Source organism: Rhyacophila brunnea, unplaced genomic scaffold (assembly GCF_057557595.1).
Source record: "Rhyacophila brunnea isolate RB1 unplaced genomic scaffold, BYU_Rbru_1.0 scaffold_7, whole genome shotgun sequence".
NCBI classification, from domain to species: Eukaryota; Metazoa; Arthropoda; class Insecta; order Trichoptera; family Rhyacophilidae; genus Rhyacophila; species Rhyacophila brunnea.
Genome location: NW_028233339.1, coordinates 21,068,121 through 21,092,648, shown reverse-complemented (window position 1 = coordinate 21,092,648; position 24,528 = coordinate 21,068,121). Strand labels below are relative to the sequence as shown.

Below are 24,528 nucleotides of genomic sequence, written 5' to 3'. Positions count from 1 at the left end.
GCTTTGCGTATTGAATGAACTACATTATATTGAAGTGAATATAAAGTATTTTTATATATAGATATATATATATTATTTCGTCACTGTTCTGGCAGAAGACACTAATTCGAAAAAATTACATATTGAGTTAGTTATACCAAAATGTTCCTTATTTCAAACTTTACCGTCTGGAAACCTTCTGAATAAATAAACAGTCTTTATTTTAAAGTCATCCTTTTTACGATTAATTAACCCAATGCTTACGGGTCCTTTTAATTATTTTTTTAATTATCGTGTTAATTTGCATTTGAAAAGCAATTAGCAAAAACACAATTTTGTGCGGCCCGTAAGCATTGGGTTAATAAACTCACATGATAGACAATTTCAAACATTTTAACAACTTCAAAGTCAAATTACTCAAAACTAGTATTCTCCAGTTAGTGTGTTCTGCCAGAACAGAGACGATTTGTTGTCAAAATTTTCCCAGGTTATTTTATAACTCAACCATGATAAAAAATTGTGTCAAAATATCTAAGAAATAAAAGCGGTAATCAGGTCTGGTTTTTCATACATATCATATTATAGTAATAATATTTACTGTACGACAACGTTATTTAGGCGACAACAGGAAGTCGCCCTTGTCGCGAATAGAATATTTCACAGTGTTGTCATTTTTTGAGAAAACATATCCCGCGAAATTAGGTTTTAAGTTTATATCAATTCTATTCTCAGTAAGTTTATAAGTACATTAATTTATAAGTCTAATTATTGTTCAATAAATATCAATAGAATTTTTTTTTCAAATAATTTCACCTCTTAAGGGGGATGCTTATACTATCAGAGGTGAAAAGAGGCACCTAACGGAAAAATACGAAGCTTGCAATATGAGATTTTTTTTGATAATTTACAATTTCAACTCTATTATTTAATAAATATGTATCCGAAAACATTAAAAAGATTTTTTATTTTTTTTTAAAAATTGTAAAAAAATGTAATAAAATATGAATTTGTTGCAGGGTCAAATCTTATTTTTACATTATATTTTATAGCCATATTTATTATTAAAATTTAGTTTATTAAGTTTTAGATTTTATGTGGTGTAGATTTTTGACTAATTCATCGTTTTAATATTTTTTATATATATTTTAAAAAACATCGATTTAAAAAAAAATATAAATGTGTATAACTTGAAATCCTTTTTATTTATATCAAATTTTATTTTAGGCATGGTCACAATATTGAAGCTCGAGTTGATATAAATAAAAAGGATTTCAAGTTATACACATTTATATTTTTATAAAAATCGATGTTTTTTAAAATATATATAAAAAATATTAAAACGATGAATTAGTCAAAAATCTACACCACATAAAATCTAAAACTTAATAAACTAAATTTTAATAATAAATATGACCATAAAATATAATGCAATAATAAGATTTGACCCTGCAACGAATTCACATTTTTTTACAATTGTAAGTTTATCTTTAAGTTTAAAAAAAAATAAAAAATCTTTTTAATGTTTTCGGATACATATTTATTAAATATTACAGTTGAAATTGTAAATTATCAAAAAAAATCTCAAATTGCAAGCTTCGTATATTTCCGCTAGGTTCTCTGCTGGCATGCGTCTCCCCCTTAATTATTACTATTATATTAGGTTAATTAATACAGCATAATTATTGAATTTGGAAGAAAATGTATCATTGAAACCACATTAACTGATAATATTGCTGCAAGTATTTATTAATTAAATAACTAGAACACAAATTATGACTAAAAAAGTAGAAGTGAAAGATATTACATATTCAATATTATATTGATGACCCAATCACATGTTTTATAATTTACAAATGATGTCTTTATATCGTATTTTTAGTAAAATTGTTGTAGAAACACATAGTATGAAAATAATTTTCTATAAATTAAATTATATCCACCTTACATAAATTTTAAAACAATATGTACCTACCTACTTATCGGTTTAAAAATACAAGGACAATTCATTAACTAACTAATGATCATTTATACTTAACTAGCTGATCCGGCAAACTTCGTACTGCCTCAGAATCAATAATCTTGTGTTAACTTATTAGCTGAATTAAATTCAGTTTTTTATTAAGTTAAAATGAATACTTAAAATGAATAAGTTCAATAAATGTGCAAAAATCAAATCAAAATGAAAAGTATTTTAATTATATTGAACTGTACACACTGTACACACACGATGACCGCGTGGATTAAGCGCCGGTCTATAGTGTCGAGGGTCCCATGTTCGAATCCTGGGTCTGGTAAGTTCACATATTGTAATTCAATTTCAATTCAATGATGACTACCGAGCCAACCTTCAGTCGTAAATTGTGCGGTGGCAAGCCAGGCAGATCCAATGAGTTTAAAAATTCAGTTGGATAGTTGGTTGCTTCGTCTTCGTTTGTTACACAGTCGATAGATTTAAAGGAATGCAGTGGACCAACGATTTGATTTTGAATTGTGAAGTTTAAGTGATCCACATCTTTGTTATTTACCGCAAGAATGCTCGTTCACTCAACCAATTGTCATGTTTGTGATTAGCAATGATGTTCGGTAACACTTTGTTGATGAGTTCGTCCTTAGTTGAGACGAAATTGGAAAAATTCAGTGGAAACGAAATCAATCCGCTCGATTCATCGACAGGAACACGGCCGTTACCGATAGTCAGCAATTGCTTGGAGAAATCTTCGGCAGATGGATCGTTTAGCAATGCAACTCGCATGCTTGTCGTCAGCTGAAGTGTCTTCACATAGTACCACAGAGTCGATGATTTGAGGCAAGCATTTATTTTATCAGCAGCGGTCGATCTTGGAATGACTGGTAGTGTTTGGCGAAAATCGCCAGATAGTAGAATTATTGCGCCTCCAAAACTTCTTGCGACATTGCGCAGATATTTCATAGTTCGATTGAGTGCTTTCAATGCGCGTTTGTGCGCCATTGTGCATCCATCCCAGGTGATGATTTTACTTGCTAATAAAACTTTGGCTATTGCTGAGTATTTCGCAATGTTGCATGTCGGTTTTTCAGTCGGCAATTTCAACGTTGAATGAGGCGTTCGGCATCCTTCTAACAACGTGGCCGCTATCCCAGAAGAAGCAACTGCTACAGCATTTTCGGATCTCGCACGAACAGTAGCCAAAATCAATGACATGAGGAATGTCTTCCCAGTTCCATCGGGCGCGTCGAGAAAAAATAAGCCACCATTTCCATCATCAATTGCGTTCATTAACGTATCGTGCACTTCCTTCTGTTGAGGGTTCAACAGTGGTACATTCGTTCGAACTGATTGGTTCAATGAATCTCGATCATATTCACGATCACGTTCCAATTCTCGATTGAAAGCGTCGTTCATTCCACGATGTGGCGTTGGCATTCCTAACTTGACTAAAAAACTGCCGCACATGAGGTAACACATGTATTCGATCAAAAGCAAAGCCTGGTTATGTATCTCCTCATTCACCTCGAGATCGGGATTCCCTGAACTGACACAAATTCGATGTAAAATGTCTTCTGACATATTGTCATCCTTTCACTTGTTCCATAGTTCAGGTGGATTCGATGGAAAGCATGTCGAAATAATGATATCAAATAATGTGCGTATCTGACTTGGAGATGCAGAAACAATTGCTTCAGCGATCGTCATATCCCAATGAGTATCGTTTTCAAGCAAATTGAGCTGTTGACATGAAGCACGAAATGTTGGGCACAATACACCATTGACAGTTAGACATTTCGACTATCATTCTTTCTTTTGTTTGTTTGTTTCTTCTTTATTGTTTCTGTCATGTATCAGAGATGGCGTTGTACCTATACGGATTTAATTTTTTTGTGATTTTCTTTTATTTTCGAATGCGCGAGGTTTTCATCGTTCAAATTCATCGATGTCAGTCAAAAGCCTTTCCATACAAAATGTATGAGAAAATTATTTTTCTTCATAATTTATTTTTTCCGTGATTTATCCAATGTTTTAATAGTTATTCTGCTATTCGGGGCGGAGACAAATCCAACAAATCAAAGATAATAAAAATCAGTCCAGCCGTTCTCGAGTTATAAATGGTGTAACTAACCCGACTTTGTTTTATATATATAGATTATTATACGTCTAAAAATATTAATAAAATAGATTACGATACACATAACTTTATAATATACAAACATAATTTCCAGTATTTGGGGAAATATTTCTAGTATTACAACACTGAATTTTGACATACCTGACATGACAGGAACCCGTAAAATGGGCTTGTTGAAAGTATTGTATAGGCTCGCCTTTTAAATACGACTATTTTTCTTCTTCGCAATAAATCAAAAGTTTACTGATAATAATTCGAACATCATTTCGTATTGTTTTAGACATCTTTTGAAAATAAAAAGCTTCAAATTACGTAAATTGATAGATGCGTCCAATACGAAGTGTCAAAAATGCAATGAATAATTTGGGGGCGTTCCTAATTTGAAACCGGAAGTTCGATTAGCTGTACTGGATGGGATTGTAGTTCACAGATTTGCCACGTAGCCAAGATGAAGTTGCCGGACAATAGCTATTTTGTTTTTTGATTTAACTTTGAAACTCAACCATTAGCACATATTATTTCGGAACTACAGATCTACAGATCACTTTGTGAATAGTGTACAGTCTTAACTTAAGCTATGGTCTATTTAACTCGCTCCATGTGCTTCCTTGTGGGTAAAACATGGTTTTGTACATCTTTTATGGTTACGCCCTTTTTTAAATTATTTGTAGGTATTGTAGGTATGTAGATATTGGCATCTTGTAAATGCCTTATTATAATTTGTAAACGCTATTTGCTACAATACAGCATTGATGGTGACATACATTTAATTATTACTTTATTAGACAGCATAAATTGTATAGTTGATTATGCAAGGTTCTCACTTTTTGGTAGTAATCTTCTTGCCGCTGATGAAGCGTGTGGAGGTAGAGGTGCGCTTGACAAAGGGTCCCTGCGGGCCGAGGGAGCTGTTGAGGCTGGTGAAGGAGGTGAAACCGCCGCCGCCCGAGCCGGCGTGGTGCGCCGCACTCGTGGCTGCCAGCAGGTCCTCCAGACCGCCGAAACCGAAGCCGAAGGGGGAGCCGATGAGCGAGGGCGCCATGTGGTGTGACGGGTGAGAGTGCCGCCCCGTACGATTTCTGTGATGATGGTGACCGTTCATACCTGCAGAGCATCACACCGCATTAATTAAAAATCCCCCTGGCATAACTGATCACACAATTTTTGAACTTAAAATTCTGACGCCATAGGTTAATACATAATAACATTATAATTAATACCTTGATTCAAGATTACAAAATACGATCATCTATATACACTTTAGATAACACCTCAGTTACATATTATTATGAAATTTCATCATTAGATTGCCTTGATAATATGGTAAAGCAGAGTGCGATGATGTGGGTTGAAGTCCCATTTGGTAAAAATATCTAGGTGTATTTCTGAGGTGTTCTAAGTTATCCATGTTCAATAAATAATGCTACATTCTTAAATGCAAAACTACTTAATTAAAGATCTATTTAGTATTATTTCATTCATTGAAGTTGGTTGCCTTCAAATATAATCCATGATTGCATCATCAGCAGTATTTCTATTCATGAGTGTAGATAATGTTGGTTAGGTATAATAATAATTGCTTACCGAAAAGATCACCGAACGGCGCCCCACCGAAAAACTCTCTGAAAACGTCTTCGGGATCTCGGAAGGTGAAGGGGAATCCGCCATACATGTAATCGTAGTCGTCTTCGGCCGGCCGCCTTGATCGGCCATTGTTCAAACCCTCCTTGCCGTACTGGTCGTAAGTGCGCCTTTTTCTTTCTGTGTTGATAAAAAATAAAACAAATGAAAGGAGTTCACCTTTAAAGATTGGAAATTTATTATGAATAAACTCTCCTTGTGCCAACAAGGAGAGTTAAAAAAAATTGCCAAATCAATTTAAATAATCATTTGAAGAATGATTATAACTTTTTTTTAATAATATAGGTACCTAACTAAATATGCTCAATAAAAGCCAAATAAAATTCCCACAGAATTTAATCAGTTGATTATAAATGACAATTAAAGGGAGCTTTAACTTAACCAACAAATTATTTTACAAGAAATGGAATAACATTTTAATGACATTATGAAAAAAACTGTAAAGAACTCACCATGCTTTCATAAATTTTTGTATTTACATTATACAGAAAAATAATATTCTTCATTAGCCTGTATATTATTTTTAGTACATTAGATTAATAAAAAAAAAATTATTTGTACTTAATTATTGCATAAAATTGGGTAGAAAAATTGTATAGAACGCGTTTAGTGCCAGAAAAGCAAAAAAAAAGATTACGAAATAAGAAATAATATTTAATTTTTCCCAAATGATATAACTTTATCAATATATTTTAGAACCAATCAAATTTCAGCTGATAATAAATGAATTCTATATCGCCTTAAATTATTGTTATTAATTCTGTACACAGTTAAAAGTTCCAGCAAGGATCACATTTTAAAAAAATAGGTTAGGGTTTGCTTACCTATAAAATTAATCTCTTTAATAATTCAAAGCATAAAAATTAGTAAAAACGTTAAGCAATCTACATTAAAAAACTAAACCCAAAATATATTTTATCTCCAAAACCTAATTCAGTTTTTTATTATTATCGCATGTTTGGTTATCTTGTATATTTCAATAAGCAAAAAAACCATCTTAAATGACAAAATACTTCACTGGGGAGACAAAACAAACTCAGCAAAAACGTTATAGAAAAAATACGCATAAAAAACACAATAAATCCTTTACAAGATGTCCTGTTAGTCCACGGCAGTCTACTTGTATATATGGGTTAATAATGCATTTTCTATTTTGCGATGATAAAACTGCCAACATAGCAGGTAAAACCACATAAACACGCAATATTAATCTTCACCCAACACAGAAATCATCAATATCAAAGAATAAGCAAATTTATACATTTTTTGATGATGGCGTACTTGCGTACTACATATTTATTATTATTATTGGGAGTCAAAAAACATGCATAGCAGATAAAATTGTGAACTATCTATCTACCAAGTAAATAAAAGATAATAATTATATGTAAAAATGAAAAGCCAAAATTGAAAACCTGATCGACAATATCATGATTTTAAAACTATTATCAAACTTAATTTCAGCTTCCTTGTAAATAATAAATAAATATTACCTACATACAACACTGGTTAAATTTAATCTTTGAAAAATAAATAAAATTCCTAAAAATCAGCATCTATTTAGGTATTAATGAAAAGAATTTAAAATTCTGCGAACCTAATAAAATTAGCGGAGGCCAGTGAAAACGCTGTAACGCAGTTCAAATAAGCCATTTCAGTGGCAACTTACTACTTGCACTCACTTAAAAGATATGCAACCATGACATTGCAAGTTTACATAAAATACACTCCATGTAAAAAAAAAATAGATTAGTCTACTGTGAGTACTTAATTCCATTCGAGCAGTGTTAGAAATATGAAAACAGGATAATGGGTAATGATTGATATTTCGTTTAGTCAGCGATGATGATGCCTGCACAATATAGTCGTGAGGTGTTAGATGGTGTTGATGTTGTATCTACCGAAGAAGCGATGCAACGGTGTCTCCCCAAAGAATCCCCGGAAGGAAAAGTGGCGATGGCCGTTGACTCCGCTCTTGCTTTGGCCGTACCTGTGGCCGGCGCCCGTTCCTCGGGCGTCATACAATTTCCGCTTGCTTTCTACAATTCCAAAAGATGGCGCACAACAGGCACAGGAAAGGGTTCAACTTTACTATTTCTCGATTTCAACCTATAATGGTTCTTCCCATTCTATCATTAAAATCCCATATTAACCATTAGGTTACTAGGATGTTATGTATATACTAGGACATTATGTATATTTACTAAAATCAGTCAGTGACTCGCTGTCTGTAAAAAGAGCCTCTTTGTACATTAAAAAAAAAAAAAAAAACCATTAGATAATGCTTGTGTTTCATTGAACGCTTATGTACAATGTCATCAATGTCCTTAAATATTAATAATAAAAAAAATGTAGAAATATCAACAACATTTTGTTGTGCCTTAGCCTACATATGCTTTTTTAAATTACTTGCAAAAATTAATTATCTGCCATGGTTGGTCTTTTATAAAGAGCTTTGAATAAAAATATTATTATATTTTGTGCAATCTATGCTGCCCGTAATATTGTATTTAATGATGTATAAAAGCATCTTTAGACAGCTTATGTATCCCATAATTTATGGATTGTTAATAGTTGTCAAGCGTTTTATGATTCCGTGGATATTAGATAATATTTGATATCTAAGATTTAAACATCTCATTGCCTCATGATGGATTATTATTTTCTTCCTCAAAAGCTACCACAGAGTGTTGTATCTTTCGCTGTAACATTATTCAATTCCTAATATTATAATAGCGCTACTTAATAGATAAAGCTTTTTACTCACCATCTGATAAAACTTCATAAGCTTCGGAGATTTCTTTGAACTTCTTATTTGCTTCGTCTGGGTTGTCTGGATTTTTGTCAGGATGCCATTTTAGTGCCAGTTTTCGATATCTGAAAAAATATCAAATAACAAAACTTACAAACTCTGTGTAAACCTCGGGAGAAAATTAAAACTGTGAGATATTGACACGGGCAATACGGATATTGTATTGAAAGTATAAATTTCAATATTGTCAGCGAAAACACCAAATAGATAGGAACTTAGACACTTAACTAGTGTCATAAACGTAATCCGATTCCGGCGGCATCCTGTCTTGTCGGATTTTATTGCTTAGGGTCAAAATGTTTTCAAACGATCGACACATTAACAGTTTTAAGAAAAATTTTGACTATATTCTCGATATATCCGATAAGTAGCTCGTTATAAAAGTGAATAAATGTATGGAGAAAATCATAAACTAAAATGTCAACGAATGTTTCCTTGTTACATCCGAGATCTCGCTATATCCATGATCGTAATAACCGAGCTCGCCTGTATATCAAATTAAAAAACATAAATTAATGTAATTTTGGTGCATGGGCCCCACAAGGGGGGGGGGGGGGGGGGCTGACCGGGCTCTAGCCTGGTGGCCAGGCTTAGGGGGGGCGGCGTGGCAGGTCAACCAGATAAACAGAAATTACAAATTTACTCTACTAGTAAAAAAAGTCGCCTGCGGGGCTATTAAAATTGCGATAGTGGGATGCAATTTTTTATTATTATGTCAATACTCGACAACTTAACCAGACAACTAACTATAATTCAAGTGGATGTATTAATAAATACAAAGATAAAATCACTAAACATACAATAAATACCATTAATTTTACCTCAAATACCATTTGGAAAACGCTACTTTATAGTATTACACTGTCTTTAACCATAGCGATAAGTAGGAGGCCCGCCAAAGATCCTGGCCCGGGGGCCCGCTTCAGGATGTGGGGTCCATGTTTTGGTGTATAATCTGTTTTACGCGTGGTGTGCCGCGGATTTCTGGAAAGACTTTGGTGTGCCGTGGGTAAGAAAAGGTTGCGGAGCACTGTTGTAGCGGATAAGATTTAAAATAATAGAAAAATGCGACATACGCTTTCTTAATCTCTGCGTCAGAGGCGGCTTTTGTGATGCCTAGTGTCCGGTAGTAGTCCACCATTGTGAAGCCGGCACCAGATCGTTACACCACACACCACCTGCAACCTGAAACAATTAAAAACACCAATTAAGTAAACCAATCTTATTATAAATTGTTAAAATTGTAATTACCTACCATAGAATACAAAACATAAATATCTAATATTATAATATTTGCGAAATGATTATCCAGAAATAAAATAATGTGTTTTTACTTTGCTATACAGAAGTAGGTACATCTATCGTAGATAGACGTCAAACAAGTGAATTAGTTTTTCATAAATGCACAATAATTTTGTTGTAGGCCCAAAATGTGTCCTAAAAAGGTTAATTTTTAATTAGCTTTCCAAAAACACTGTTCCATTTGAATAATAAGCAACTTTTTGACAGATAATTTTTTTATTTTATGGAATATTTTAAATTACAATAGACAATAAAATAGCAGTTGTTTACATAATATCAATGGTAATCAATTTACCTCCATCTAACAAACACGTTATAAATAATATTTATGACACATTCAGGCAATTTTATGAAATTCAGTGCTTCCCAAACTGTGTTCCGCGGAATACTGTTCAAAATTCTACACGCCAATCTACACCATAAGTGGTTTTTTGTGGAAATATTGCAAGAAGTTCTTCGCCAACAAAACAAACAAGTAAGTATATTATGCCTAATGATATTACACTGTTTTTTTTTCTACCCAAATTATTAAAATTATAAAATCATCAATTCGCTTGATTATCATTATCACTGATTTTATTATCTTAGAAAATGGATTAGTGATTACATTGAGGTACCTATGTGTGTGTTGTTAATTTATCGATTTATTTTCATTTTATCACATAACAAACAATATTATTTTGATCCTAATGATAGCAAATTATTTACAATCCGTAACAGTGCGTCTTACTTTTGATACCCCGCAACAGCAGTTGTGTGGTGCTTAAAATGTATTCGTAAATGAGACGAAAAAATACCATCAAATCTGTCTACCTATAAATTATATTATAGAATCGGTTAAATGAATATTTAACGACAGACGGCAATGGCGAATTGAAGCTGTCTACTTCAATTTACTTCGGCACACAAGTCTACACTGTAAAACGTTTATCGATCTTCAAACGATATATTTTATTTTTCTTCTAGCATTTCCACACTGCATAACTTACACCAAATTCCTACACAAAAAGAAGCTCAGAGGTTTTTTATGGCAATACTTTATTGAAAATCAAATAATAATAACGCCTGCAATCATAGACAATTCGATACTGTCAGATTCGTACGTAATTCAAAAATGGAACAGTTTCGTAGATAATTCAATCCATTTTAGTCACCAGATTTCGCACATTCTTATTATGGCACATGCGATTTAAACAATCATATTATTGCAAGTTGGTTATGTCGGTATTGACCATATTAGTATTTCACATACCCACTTGATAGACCTTTTTTGAATATCGACTAAAATCTTCGTGGGACGATTTGAAAAGTCATGGAGTAATATTTTTTTTATTTTGCAATAAGTAATTTATTTATAACGTTTACATATACATAATGCGAATATTAGCTTTCACCTTATTAAAACTCCCTATAAGGAGGGCAAATCCAAGAATTTTGGTGATTTCTTTCAATCTGTAAATAATTAGTATCATCAATCAAATATTGACAATCGAGAAATTCCTACATGTGAAATTTATGACCGTAGGTACCTACAATAATTATCATTGACCAAAAAATTAAGTGCCGATCTACGAATATCGAGATTTCACTTTCGCTATATGCATTTATTTTTTACAACGCATTAGACGTGCATACGAAAATTTAATAATATATCCAAGCATGGCACTTAACTTTCAAAATCTAACACGATAAAATACCTATTCTATAACAAATATAATATGCTTTTATTTTTTTTGTAATGTTCTTGTTTACACTTTGCAAACTTAATATTTCAGACTAGACAGAATAATATCGACTACCTCATGGAATAACACACTAACTCTAAATTATCAACTTTTCAGGAGAGCAAAAAAAAACAATCAAAAAAATGTGTAGCAAAATCCGTTTATTTTATGCAAATATTATTTAAATATTATAAAAATTATAAAAATAAGTTGTGATACCAACTACAGGTGGATTAGTATTCCATGTTATTTAAGATATTACAAAAATGTTATATAATCATAACTCTACTTACGAGTATTATTTTAAACAGTATTTTGGGTGTTTTTCGAGAAAAAAATCTTGCTGGCTGGTGTGGCATTTTTTTCTATGCAACAATAGCTCAAAAACATAAAACACACTATTTTGAGTTGGTGTGTTATACCATGAGGTAGTCGATATAATCAAATTTCTTGCCATGGTAGGTTAGGTTATAAGTTAGTCATAATAGAATATACAGCGAGAAAAATATTAATTTAGAATAAACATATCATTGGGTGGGCGATGAGGTAAACACTACACTAATTTAATGTGCAATCAAAAGAGTGTTGCGGAAAACCGAATTAGTTCGACAGGTTTGCAACATGACTAACTTTAAAAAAAAAAGACGCCAGATATTTGCCATGAATCATGGAGATCTCAATTATTAGATTAGAGGAGCCGCACTCAGGATTGTGTGCAAAGAGGAAAATTGAAAAAAAAAGTGTTTTCTTCTGAATACTCCGAATTATTTAATGTCTATTAAGAATTAGCAGGCACCGAAGTGAAGTTAGCAATAATAAACGGTTCAATATTTTTCCCCAATAGTGTCGACGTGTGTGACAAACGTATCCGTTTATTTCCCAGATGTGACCTACAGGTTTCAGATGAGAGACCAACACACTAGATTTAGTGTGTTGTGTAGTAGTGAGCTAGTTCCCGACCGGCCATGGTGACTTCGGAGCTAAAAGCGCGTTGACACGGTCCAAGTAGGTACGTCCGCGTCCTACTCATCCAAGTTAGCTTGGATAGGAATAATTAGTATGAAGATGTCTCATACGAGTGCGCTTGGATGGCACTCGGTCCTAGTGTACTTGGACCGTGTCAACGCGGCTTAAGCTACACGATTTTAGTATGTATACACTTATGTCAAGTGAAACGGAAAATAATTTTCAACAATAGGTGGGACGAAATTTCGCAACGTCGCCAATCACCGAGCGGCATTCGAGGTGGGAGCACGTCGATTTTTTTTTTGTGATGGCGTCGTAAGAATATATTCTTATATTGTGTAAAGATGACTAAAAAACGTTATGCCTGTACTCGAAAAAGCAAAATGAATATATTATTATTATTATTATTACTAATATAACAATAAACATAACACTAAATGGACGCATGTTGAATTTTTATGACAAATTATGTTCCGTTCGGCACGCGTCATTAGCATAATCCACCCGTCGCATAGTTACTCAGCCTCGTGCCTCAGCCGAGGTATCGCCTTGATAGAACATGCGCCGGAATGCACATCTGGGCACGACCATCAAGATTCAAGACGTTGAACACGTCCTATGGGACTGCCCGCTGATGGAATCCGACCGAGCGAAGCAGTTTGCCAGGGTCCGTCCATCCACACACGGGTCCAACTGATCACGCCGACTCGATATCAACCAAGGCCAACTTTGAGGGATTTGAAAAGTTTTCTGCGTCGCATGGATGACGGAATAATTCCCTTGTTAGATTCATCATTTTCAACCCCTGACTCCTGTTTTAGCGTAGTTTCGGTAAACGGATACAGACGATACTAATTCATGTCGCTAAAGATAAATAACGGCAGAGCAAGTCATGATTATTTTTTAGTTTTCTAAACTCTTTCTTTAAATACGAAGATTGTCACATCAGTCCCGTACAGCTTCGTTTCGGGACAAGGTAGTGGTGGCATTAAAACCTTTTCATTCTGACACGTTTATAGCGTCATGGAAGGCGGCCGTGCACAAATTGCGGCTGCATATATATGGCGGGTGAAGATAGGGTAACTCAAATCATGGCGATATGTGTTTCAATATCCACATCATTATCCATTAACAGTCATGCTAATCTAAATAATTGCTATCGACACATCTCAAAATCAAGCGTAGAATTATAAATCAATTTAATTATTTAACTATTGTGAAATAATATTACATTGTCTATTCTGCTGTAAGCGGTATATTACGTCACGAAGAAAGTATTTATCATTCTCTATTTCTCTTACATAACTCTAGTAAAGGAAAAAATATCGTGCACCGTAGGCAGGTACGTGACACGAAATGCAGGTTTCGAGCACCTTGCAGGCTAGGTTAGTGGGTCAGGAAAAACTGCACCGAGAATTAATGTTGAATAACCGAAGCAATACATTATTATTTAGAAGATGTCACAGCACTGTCTGCTTGTCTTTGCGCATGCTTACCAACAATATGTTAGGAGTTAGAATTTACTACATTGTACTGTAACCAAATCACGTTAATATTTTATTTGAAGAAAACATGAATTTACCTTACGGAAATGGTGCGATAATGTAGGCATCATTTAGGTTTACTACCTTTGTCTCATTGCTTAGGTATTTTTTTTTCGACCATATCCGATCCTAATAGGATCATATGGGCCTCCGCAGAGTAGAGGTTTGTATTAACAGATTTTGTTTTTTACGAGAAATGGATGTCAGCCACTTGCTCAACCTATTAGGTCCATACCCTGACTCACACACAAATTGAAAAACAATATGTGTACTTGCCAGCCCAGGATTTGAACCTGGGACCCACGGCGGGTGGTGTTGTTAGGTATTGTTATGTAAATTATGTCTATGCAGACGATTATACTGAATAAAATAATATCTTTTATTGATACTTGTTACGCCGATACACATCTTTATTTTTGTTTCACGAGAATTATGCGTACATACATCTATATTCTATATTATAATGCCGGTAGTTAGTTATTTGGCCGTCATACCGTGCATGAATTTACTGCCGTCAGTACGTATTATCGCGGCCATAGCAGGAAAATGTACGTGTAAACATATATTATCATGCAGTTGCAAGATTGCATGCAAGAATCAAATAAAATCGGAAGCTTTTGAATTTTCATGTCACATGAAAATTCAAAAGAGAGTTGAGAATTTTTCGATCTGCGCCTATGCAGTATAACGATAGTGGCGAACCTGCCGGAAAAGACGAACTACGAACGAATTTTGAAGTTAAGCGATTTTCACTACCTGTCAAATAGTACTATAAAATGACAACATCGCGTCTCGCTCACTCTTGAAGAATCAGATTGGAGAGACAAGTCAGTACTTTTACGTGTAAACAGTTATTGTTACGGTCGTTTTAAATACGCACTAGTGCTGCCAGTAAATCCATGCACGTGTACAGGCGCTATCATACTATAAATTATCGAATTGATGGTTATTGCGGCTTTTACTATCTCAATTTTGATCAACAATCTACATTTATTGTTAAAATCTAAAAGAAAACACGTTATACAATTGTTTACGCCGTTTACGGGCAGAAGTATGTTGGTCTGAAGTCTGGACAATGCTTTACTGCTGGCAGAAGTCAATTTAATGAATGGAGCTAACATGACAGATTAATTAGTGCATATAACCATGTCTTCGTTAGCAGTTTATCAGTTTGTATTTGAATAGCAACGAAGATTGTATTTATCTAGCTAGATGGTTAAAATATTTATAGAAGGTAGGTAGGTACGTCTTGACAAATTTTCAACGAAAAAGATAAATGACTACAGTTTGTTAATACACAAATAGCTGCGACGAACTATTCGCTTCATTCATGCGACTTTTGAGAACGTGAAAACCAGTTTTCAAATTTAAAATGCATTAAAAAATGTCTACCCGTCACTTCCGGAATAATAATTCAGCCCTCATCAGTCGACGTGGATCGCAATCTTACATTTTTGTTTGACAGTCAAAAGTCATCTAATTTTTGGGTCTGACAATCATTTAAACCAGTGGCATAAATATTAAAGTAACGGACCCAGAATCGGATTCGGACATTGTTGACGGAATTGAAATATAATTTAATAATATAATACAAAAACGTGTATTGTGAATACAAATTTAAACACGTGTAAACACGTCTCGCGCTTATTCAAAAGCTACCCGACAGGTGGCAGGGTGCTATTCCTAAATTTTGGCGGGCACTGACGTAAAAGAGTATTCTGAGCGAATTTTTCGCGCGGAAATTTAGCGTGAGGATATTAAGTTTATAAATTGTGGGGGAAACTGTGTTTTTTAATCTTGGCAAAAGAAAACGTAATCAACTGCTCGTTTTTTATTCAAATTACACAAATTGGATTGGCGTGATTTACTCGATCCACGAGAGTTAGTTTGGTGTAGGTGCGTTTGTTATAAGCTAGATCATGGCCTCTCAATCATTCAACACCAAAACGGAACCTCTGTAAATAGATCTATTTGGAAACAAACGCCGAAACCATTAATACATATGGCAAAACTATAATATGAATAAAGAGGCAGACATTATTAGGCTGTGTACTAGAAGTCATCAACCTGATGAAATGATAATGTGCTGGCACCTAATCTATATCATACAGTAATAGGTACTCAAGAGGCACTAAACACGTCAAGTTCAGTGAAAGACGCGGTACCGAAGAAATAGGGATCGAGAAGAGTGTAAGAAGTTGGGGGAGACTTTCACACAGCAGTGGATCGACGGTGGCTGACGAAACGAAACATACGCCTAGGACTGCAGTCTTCAATATAAACGTGTATGTGTATATTTAGCATCTTGAAACATGATTTCCACATACATACTATACAGCAATTCCCCAAAGTTACGCGATAGGTGGGTCCAATGGTGGGTCAGACTAAAATCGCTTAAGTCGAATTCACGTAAGTCGGGGTGGGGCTTAATATAAATACATATAAATTTTGTCTAATTTCGACCAAGAACTAAACAGAAACACTAGTTTAGATTTTTTTTTAAAAGGTGCAGTTCTTTGTACATATTAATATGTGCAAAATATTAAAAAATAAATTAGTTAAGTAAAAAAGTAATTACTTAGATGGCTTCATAAAATCTAACAAATTCGTGTGACGACACACTGCCATCTTTTTTTCACGCAGAATTCAGCCAACAAAATCCTTGATGTTGTTAAGTTTACATTCCAAAGATATCGTTTTCCTTTTCATACTAACTGCAGGAGAATCAGATTTACTTCGTTTGGACGACATACTTTTTATAAACGTATCTAATCCGTATGACAGCAAGAGAAACACTGAATGACTGAATATAGCGGGCGGCAGTGTTGTCAAACCTGTCAAACGAAAAAATCGCGTAACTCCGAATTCGCGCAAGTCGGGGTATTACTCAATTACTGTATATAATAAATTTAATATAGTATACTAGCTGAAGTAAGTACCCGGCTTCGCACGAGGTCGTTTCGTCGATCGATATACATTTTATCTCACTTAACATATCAATAATAATCAGATTTTTAATCTGGGAATGCAATATGTCAAAATCTAAATAACTCTGAAAGCGGCAGGTAAAGGCCACCAAATGAAATCAAATCTAAAATATGTACCTATGTAAACTTTATCATAATCTGTGACAAAAATTCAATACAAATTCTCTTATATTAAATGTAGGCAAACATACAATTATTCAGTTACGCTGTTTATATTATTTTAGACGTATAGCAAACTTCAAACGTTCACAAAAAGATTGAGAGCTGCTTGTCATAACTTAAAAAAAAACACTCGAAATAAAACACACATTATTTTAAAACGATGTTCTTATTTAAAAACGTGGAAAATGATTGCTGAGGAGTGTATTTTAACGCCGTCGACACGAGAATCGACTAAATTTATATGTCGTGTGTGTAGCTTTCAAGCATTGTGCTTTCTATACAAATAGTGAAAACCGTCGTATAATGATTAGATTACCTTACCCAATTAATCATAATTATTCTCGGAGAGTCATCAATCTACGAACACAGGACACCACTGAAATCATCCCAGAGACGTCACGTCAAAAATAACACTTCGAAAAAACTTATTGCGAAAAAAGTGGTAGGAAAGTTTGCAAAAAATCCTACTCTGGCATTTCTATATCTGGCGATGTCAATTAAGCATCAATTCGTTTGGCCGCCGGCCACTACTCTCCGATGTGACAACATTTAAAAGTCATTAATTTCAATAAGCCGCCTGTAGAACACGTAAACTGAACTACATAATGCAAAATGAGTTGTCAAAAGCAAAATTGCATAATCGACAATATAAAAAGTGTGTTAATTGGTTTATGGCACACAAGGTTAACTCATCAAAACAAATATTATTAAGTAGATATAATTAACAACATCTGACCATCTACTTTTGGGTCTAGGACGATTTGGCGCCGGGACAACTGGGCGCCCCGCAATCGAATGAAATTCGAAAAAAAAATAGACGTTCGTGAATTATAGATACTTTTGAAATATACATTTAATATTATTATGTATTTATATTTAAATTGAGAATTTAAATATGCACACGTAATAATTTTATTGTGCATATGTTAAATTCCAACGAAAAGAGTTCTTTTATTGTTATGTAAAGCCTCTCAGGTATGACAATTCTCAATGCACAAAAAATATTATGTTAAGAGCAAAATGAATTAAAACTACTAAGTAGTAGATAGAAACTGATTAAATTTCCACGTCTACTTTCTGTACAAAATCGTAGCGAACGTCTATTTATTATTATTTCATTTGACAGTGCGGCGCCCAATTTAATGTCCTGGCTTCCAGTTGTCTCAATTCCCTACTTTTCTATCTACAAGCTACAGTAAAACACAATAAAATCTACTTGTGGCTTGTAAGTGTAACATAATAAATAATCAGCGGTCATCCTCCTCCACACGACAAAGCCATGAAAACAATAAAATTTCGAAAATCTCACTAAAGAGTAATCAAATTAGACAAAAAATGACATATTTTGACAAGTACCATAAATTGACCATAGATGGTGCTAGGTAAAAATAAAAATATTATATTATTAGATTTTCCATACTGTGCTGTGGAATCGCCACTTACATTGGATGTAATGGCGTACTGATATGATAATAATATTGTCCGCTAGATGGTGTCATAGTTTTGCATACAAAATTTGTAGCTGGCCAATACAGTTGTCAGAAAAAACTTGTTCGGTTAGCGACATCATAATATTGTGATATGCTCAAGTTCGATCCCGGCAAGTTCACAGTATATTTAAATAATCTAAAAGTATGCGAATGCCGTAAGCATGGATATTTTGCCACTGTAATTGGGCTTGACGGGGTGTTGTGGTGTTTAATAAAGAAACAAATATATGTATACAAAAACATTAATTAGGAAACCTTGTTTGTGACACTCTTGGATATTATGTTACGTGTGGTTTTCAAGACAAACTGTAATTAATCGTTTAGTAACGCATCTCTGTCACTGACGTAATGGTACATAAAAAAGACACTAAATATAAGGTATTATCATGTATTTCTGCAGCGTTGTATTATAAATTCCATCAATTTATTTATAATTTTGAAGACACTAATATAGCAAAAACCTGTTCCATTTCAATGGATTTTTTTCTGTGTTTACGTTTATACTGACAATTATAATAAAATTAATATAGGACTTCAAGGATTCCTACAAAGTAAAGTCAACAATGTCCCATTTAGAGTCTTCGCACAACAATACAATAATGAATAATAAATTACATATTTACAGAAGAACATCATGGCCTCAACAGAGGATTTATCATTTAATAAATAACATGTAAACATTTGATCAACAACATATTATTAAAAATATGTACATTTTAGGTTTATTAATATATTTAGGGTAAGCAGGCGCGCACACAATCGGGAGGAGGGTTTCGGGTCCAGTTCATCCCCAGGAAGGAAACAAATATAAATTATTTAGGTTAACGGAATGTTACTTGTTCTTCTTTGTCGGGACTTCATTATTTTGGATCGTGACCCGGATGATTTGGCTGTCGAACGGCCTTATCAATGGATTGACCCCTCCTCTGAGCATTTTACGACACGCAAGTCCTAGGTCAGTGGAAGACCCGTGGTATTCATGAAATGACGCAACCATCAGAGGTATCCAATGTTTTCTTTAGGATTCTGACGCGATCCAAAAGACTGAAAAGAAAGAAAGAGATTCGATGGCCATTTATGAATGCGACATATCGCAATAACTCGTAGGTATATAGTATAGCACAGAGCAGATTAATATGATAGAGATGAAAGCTGAACGCAAATCACCATGGACGTAGGCTTTGGAGCCAGATCCGGTTCATTACTTTATGACAGTCAAAACGCACAGATTGTCCTTAAATATTATCAATATCGAATACGCGTTTCGTTTACGTGCCAAACTTTAATGCACACTCATTATTATACAGACGAATATAATAATTGAAAATAATATACATAATATTATTTAACACGTGTTAAAGGTTATCCCATATTTGATTTCTCCACACCTGGTAATTATTCACCCAGAAGGTATCCTGCTTCCACTATTTGTGTTCCCTGGTTCGTAGCGGTGACGAAGACTCCATACTAGGTGATTCTTTAAAGCGTAGGTACTTACTTCATAACAGGTGTTCATCGCTAGACTCAAATTGAGGACTGTCTAGGTATGAGGAATGTACCCGGAAACATGTGCGGTCTGTAGTTTAAGCGACGAGAAGCTAAAAGTACTACTTTAAAAAACGAAAGTCTGACACCCGCTAGATTTTCTTAACCCCGCTCTCACCCTCAAATAGATCATGAAGGATATTTTTTTTCGAAATGTACCCCATCATACCATCTCTCTATATACGCCGCCAGGGGGTAAGATACTATGTTATAAAAATGGCGATCAGGATGGCCGAGCAGTAACGTGTCACATATGTAATATGTGGTCACATTCTGGTCAGAATGAGGAGAACAGTCGTGTCCATGCTCCAATCATTGCAGTCACAACATACACAAAAATGTGCTAACAAAATGGACCAATCGTGATCCAACATTTTGATAACAATAATAATAATAATAAATCGCATAACAGTGTATCTACAATGTAAAAAGACTTAGCACAATATATTATTATAATAATTCCAACTGTGACATGTGGGCGACATTTTGTTATGATCTGTGAAGACAAAATACTTTCATTATGAATAAATTAATATGTGTCCGCTATTTTATTCACATACCGTGAGTCACACTTACGCCTTCCTTGTTAATGTATCGCAAAATGTGAACTAGACTCTGCAGATGGAAATGGTCACAGTTCGTTTGTTTGCGTTTTGAACAATAACGCGGGTGATTTTTACAAACGTCACTTCATTAGGCGGAAACGTTTGTTAACTAAAGAAATAAGCCCGTTATGGAACACGCGGATAGATCATGACAAGAATGAATAATAATCCAGAGACAAGTAACAAGACAATAATATAATAATATACATATATAAAAATGGATCAGTATTACCTGGTTAACTAAAATACCAAGAAAGGTGAAGGTTATTTATTTTTAGATTACTAATCTACGGTAATAAAAAGTTTACGAGATCCGTTGATCAGCTCAAGCACGGTGCCGGAAGTTATGAAATGGATCCATATTACACAATAAATCATAATAACATAAGTTTGAAAATTCTCACGTTAAAATCATTTATTGTTTTGACCAGTGACGTCCCGTGGGGGTAGACAGGTAATGGGTTGCAAATGAAGGAACGGATACGAATATTCCAACTTTTGAAAGCGGCAATTTGCATACACTTTGAGTCTAAAAATGAAAGGGGATGGCATTATCAGTTTACCTAAGGGCGGCACTATGACTAGGGACGTCGCTGGATCTTAGTTTTAAAACATTCGTAGTATTGCTGTATCCATTTTTAACCGCTCGAGATTTTTGATAATTTTTAATACAATATGAGTAAGTAATAATAACGCGATAATAACTGTTTACACGTAAAAGTGCTGACTGTCTCGACAATCTCATTCTTCAAGAGTAGGCGAGACGCGATGTTACCATATTTGGTACTACTTGACAGGTCTTGAAAATCGGTTAACCTCAAAATGAATCTATGCGCGGTGTAGTTTTCCATCAGTAGTACCACCGTTCTACTACGCAGGCGCAGATATTGCACGGTCTAATTGTCAAATGGAAATTCAGAAGCTTCTGAATCTTGCAGTTTGCACGATAATACAATATGTTTACATGTGCATTTTACAACGTTTTTCTTATGTCATATTCTTATTTGTCGGGTGGTTATTTGTCTGGTACAAATCTTGGAATCGATTTTTAACTAACTTCCCGACTAGCTAGACATTTGAAACTTTTATAATATATCAGAACACGACGACAATGCATTCTTTTAATACTTTTGGCCATCATTAATCGGAATTGAATTCATTTTCAGTTAATTCTGATTTGCATGTTTCGGAAAAAAATCGTTAAAAGTAATATTTACTACTCACTATTATTGGTTGCTAAGGAGGTGCTAGCAACTCAACTATTAATAATATATACGTGCGTTACTATGGAAATCAATATGAAATGACATTTCATTATTCAGTATTTCTATCAAGTACAAATTTTTTTGATAGTTTAAGCTAGTCAAATCAAGTTAATATGATTCAACAGAAAATTTAAAAACGTTGTATATAAAAAGTTCTTTTTATCTTGTAATTATTTGTGTTATGGCCGCGATTAAACGATTAAAACGAATTTTGCTACTGTCAACGCGGACTAGCTCAACGACATAGCATGCGTTTTAAAAGCACAGTAAGATATGCCCACTTTCTTTAGTTAGTTGCAGATTTATAATATCATAAGCATTTTCAGTATTGCAGGAATAATTAATATAAGTTATAAGACAAGGATGGGCTAGAAAAAAGTATTGATACTCTGACCGATACGATATCGATATTTTATCTTTCGATGTGACGACCCTAACTAGACAACGGTGAAACTATATATAATTTCATTAACGAAGCAATTTGTGCATATCATGAGTTTATTTCCAATATAATATAATATAATATTAGTAAGTCGCAGTACGTGTATGTATAATAACTGCGACCTTTCTAGCAACGCTTATCCTGCGTGACTCTGATGGCAAATCACGGAACCCAAATAGGCCGCGGAGATAATTAATCTACACAATCACAACAATTATTAATATATTATTTATATTAGTTTCGCATGATCATCTGGCCTCGAATTAAAAATGCCCTCGCATGTCCAGCGTTTGTTTCTTTGAACTATACATCTTTAGAGGTAGGACGAACAAGAATTTTCAATTTTATAATTGTATTTATTATAAACTAATTATGAAGAAATTAAAGATGTTATAAAAAAAAATATTTTCGTAAGTTGGTATAAGAAAAAAAACGGGTCACGGTTCATCACACAAAGCCATGCATAGAAAATCCAGAAAATTTTGAGAAATAAATAAATTTTACACAAGATTTTATGATCAAAATGTGTTTTATAAAGTAGGTATTTCATGGATATATTGAGCAATATTATAAATATAGTGAATACTTAAAAAATATTGAAAGAGATTTACAAAGTACCAAACCATATTTAAAGAAAAAACAACAGTATTCCATTTCAAAAAAATGATTAAGATATTTATTATATTAAATTCTACAGAATGTTTTTAAGTCGATAGCTATTTCGGTCGTAACACCAGTATCTACTTCCAAAAAACATCTGTTGAATTGAATATAGTTTATATATAATAATTTTGCAAATTAATAAACATCGAATTCTAGTCATAATTATCAATCTTGGGAGATCGAGATCCACAGTCAATCTGAATCGCAAAACTGAAGAATAGGTAGGTACCACAAATTCATCAAATACTGTATAATAATAATATGCAATATTATTCTGTATAATAATATATTGGTTGGTTGAATACCATGCCTTGAAAATTTCTTTGATTAACAATAAATATGCGTGGATAAACGATTTTTTTTAAATTTTAAACTTTGCTATATGCAAGCGTGCAGGTAATTCGATATAGGTAGGTAGGTACGTATCATAATAATTAATATAACATTTTTTTGTAAGAAATTATATTAGGTCAATTTTATTGTTGTCGAAGGTCTTTTCCAAATGAAAACATTAATAATATTAAATTGCTTTGTAATAAAAAAAATGCGAATCCATTTGATACGATACACTCAATTGATAGAAAATAACCAACCAGTCACGAAAAGGCCAAATGAATCAAACCGTAGACATTGCTATTCTATGCAATTCAGGTGCTCTCAAAGTTTCGTGCTTTATTGTTAAAGCTGAATAAAAAAGACCCGGGGAGCGTATGCTTCTCCAAGATTTTAAGTCATCTCCCCTTATCATAGAGTATCTATCCTCCTGGTGCCCTCTAGTATCCTCGTTCTTGCTACATGGCTCGCCCATTGGAGTCAATCAAGTTTAATGATTAACTAATATTTTAAGCATATTGTACTCGGCTAAAAAGATTACCATTTGAAACAGATATGACCAAAACCGATTTAAACTCATCAGACTTGCTGTCTCTTCAAGTCAACCGGATCCCGGTATCCTGGAAGGCCGCTAAATACTATATACGTGTCGCTGAGTTTCAAAACCCGCTATAACACTTTTTTGAAATAATTAAGATGGATTCGTTATTAAAATCTCTACATGAAAATTTTATCGCCTCTTTCAAAATCCGCTTCGATTAACTGTCATTTATGAAACAAAATCAATGTGTCTATCAAATTCCGCTATAACACTACTGAAACATTCAAAAACCTCTTTAGTTCAAAAAGTTTTTGTTGATTTTCTCAACATAATGAAAAAGTGTTATATTGGGTTTTGAAACTCAGCGGCACATATTATAATTATGGTGTATGCGGTGGTGCTACGGGATGCTAGTATGACCTGA

The 24,528-nt window shown here is 33.8% G+C and overlaps 1 protein-coding gene across 8 annotated transcripts in view; it reads right to left on the bottom strand.

Annotated features, from left to right (window-relative positions):
* mrj (DnaJ heat shock protein family (Hsp40) member B6 mrj) overlaps positions 1 to 24,528 on the bottom strand; it is a 246,181-nt gene that overhangs the window by 3,611 nt on the left and 218,042 nt on the right. For 5 of the 8 annotated variants that reach the window (XM_085957787.1, XM_085957789.1, XM_085957788.1 and 2 more), the window contains 5 exons: positions 9,612 to 9,720; positions 8,491 to 8,600; positions 7,625 to 7,762; positions 5,667 to 5,843; positions 4,907 to 5,186 (listed from right to left, as the gene is read on the bottom strand). In XM_085957787.1, coding sequence (XP_085813913.1) covers positions 4,907 to 5,186; positions 5,667 to 5,843; positions 7,625 to 7,762; positions 8,491 to 8,600; positions 9,612 to 9,676 — 770 coding nt within the window. In that variant the 5' untranslated portion in view covers positions 9,677 to 9,720. The remainder of the gene's footprint in view (positions 1 to 4,906; positions 5,187 to 5,666; positions 5,844 to 7,624; positions 7,763 to 8,490; positions 8,601 to 9,611; positions 9,721 to 24,528) is intronic. The other 3 variants (XM_085957792.1, XM_085957793.1, XM_085957794.1) reach the window with 1 other exon arrangement.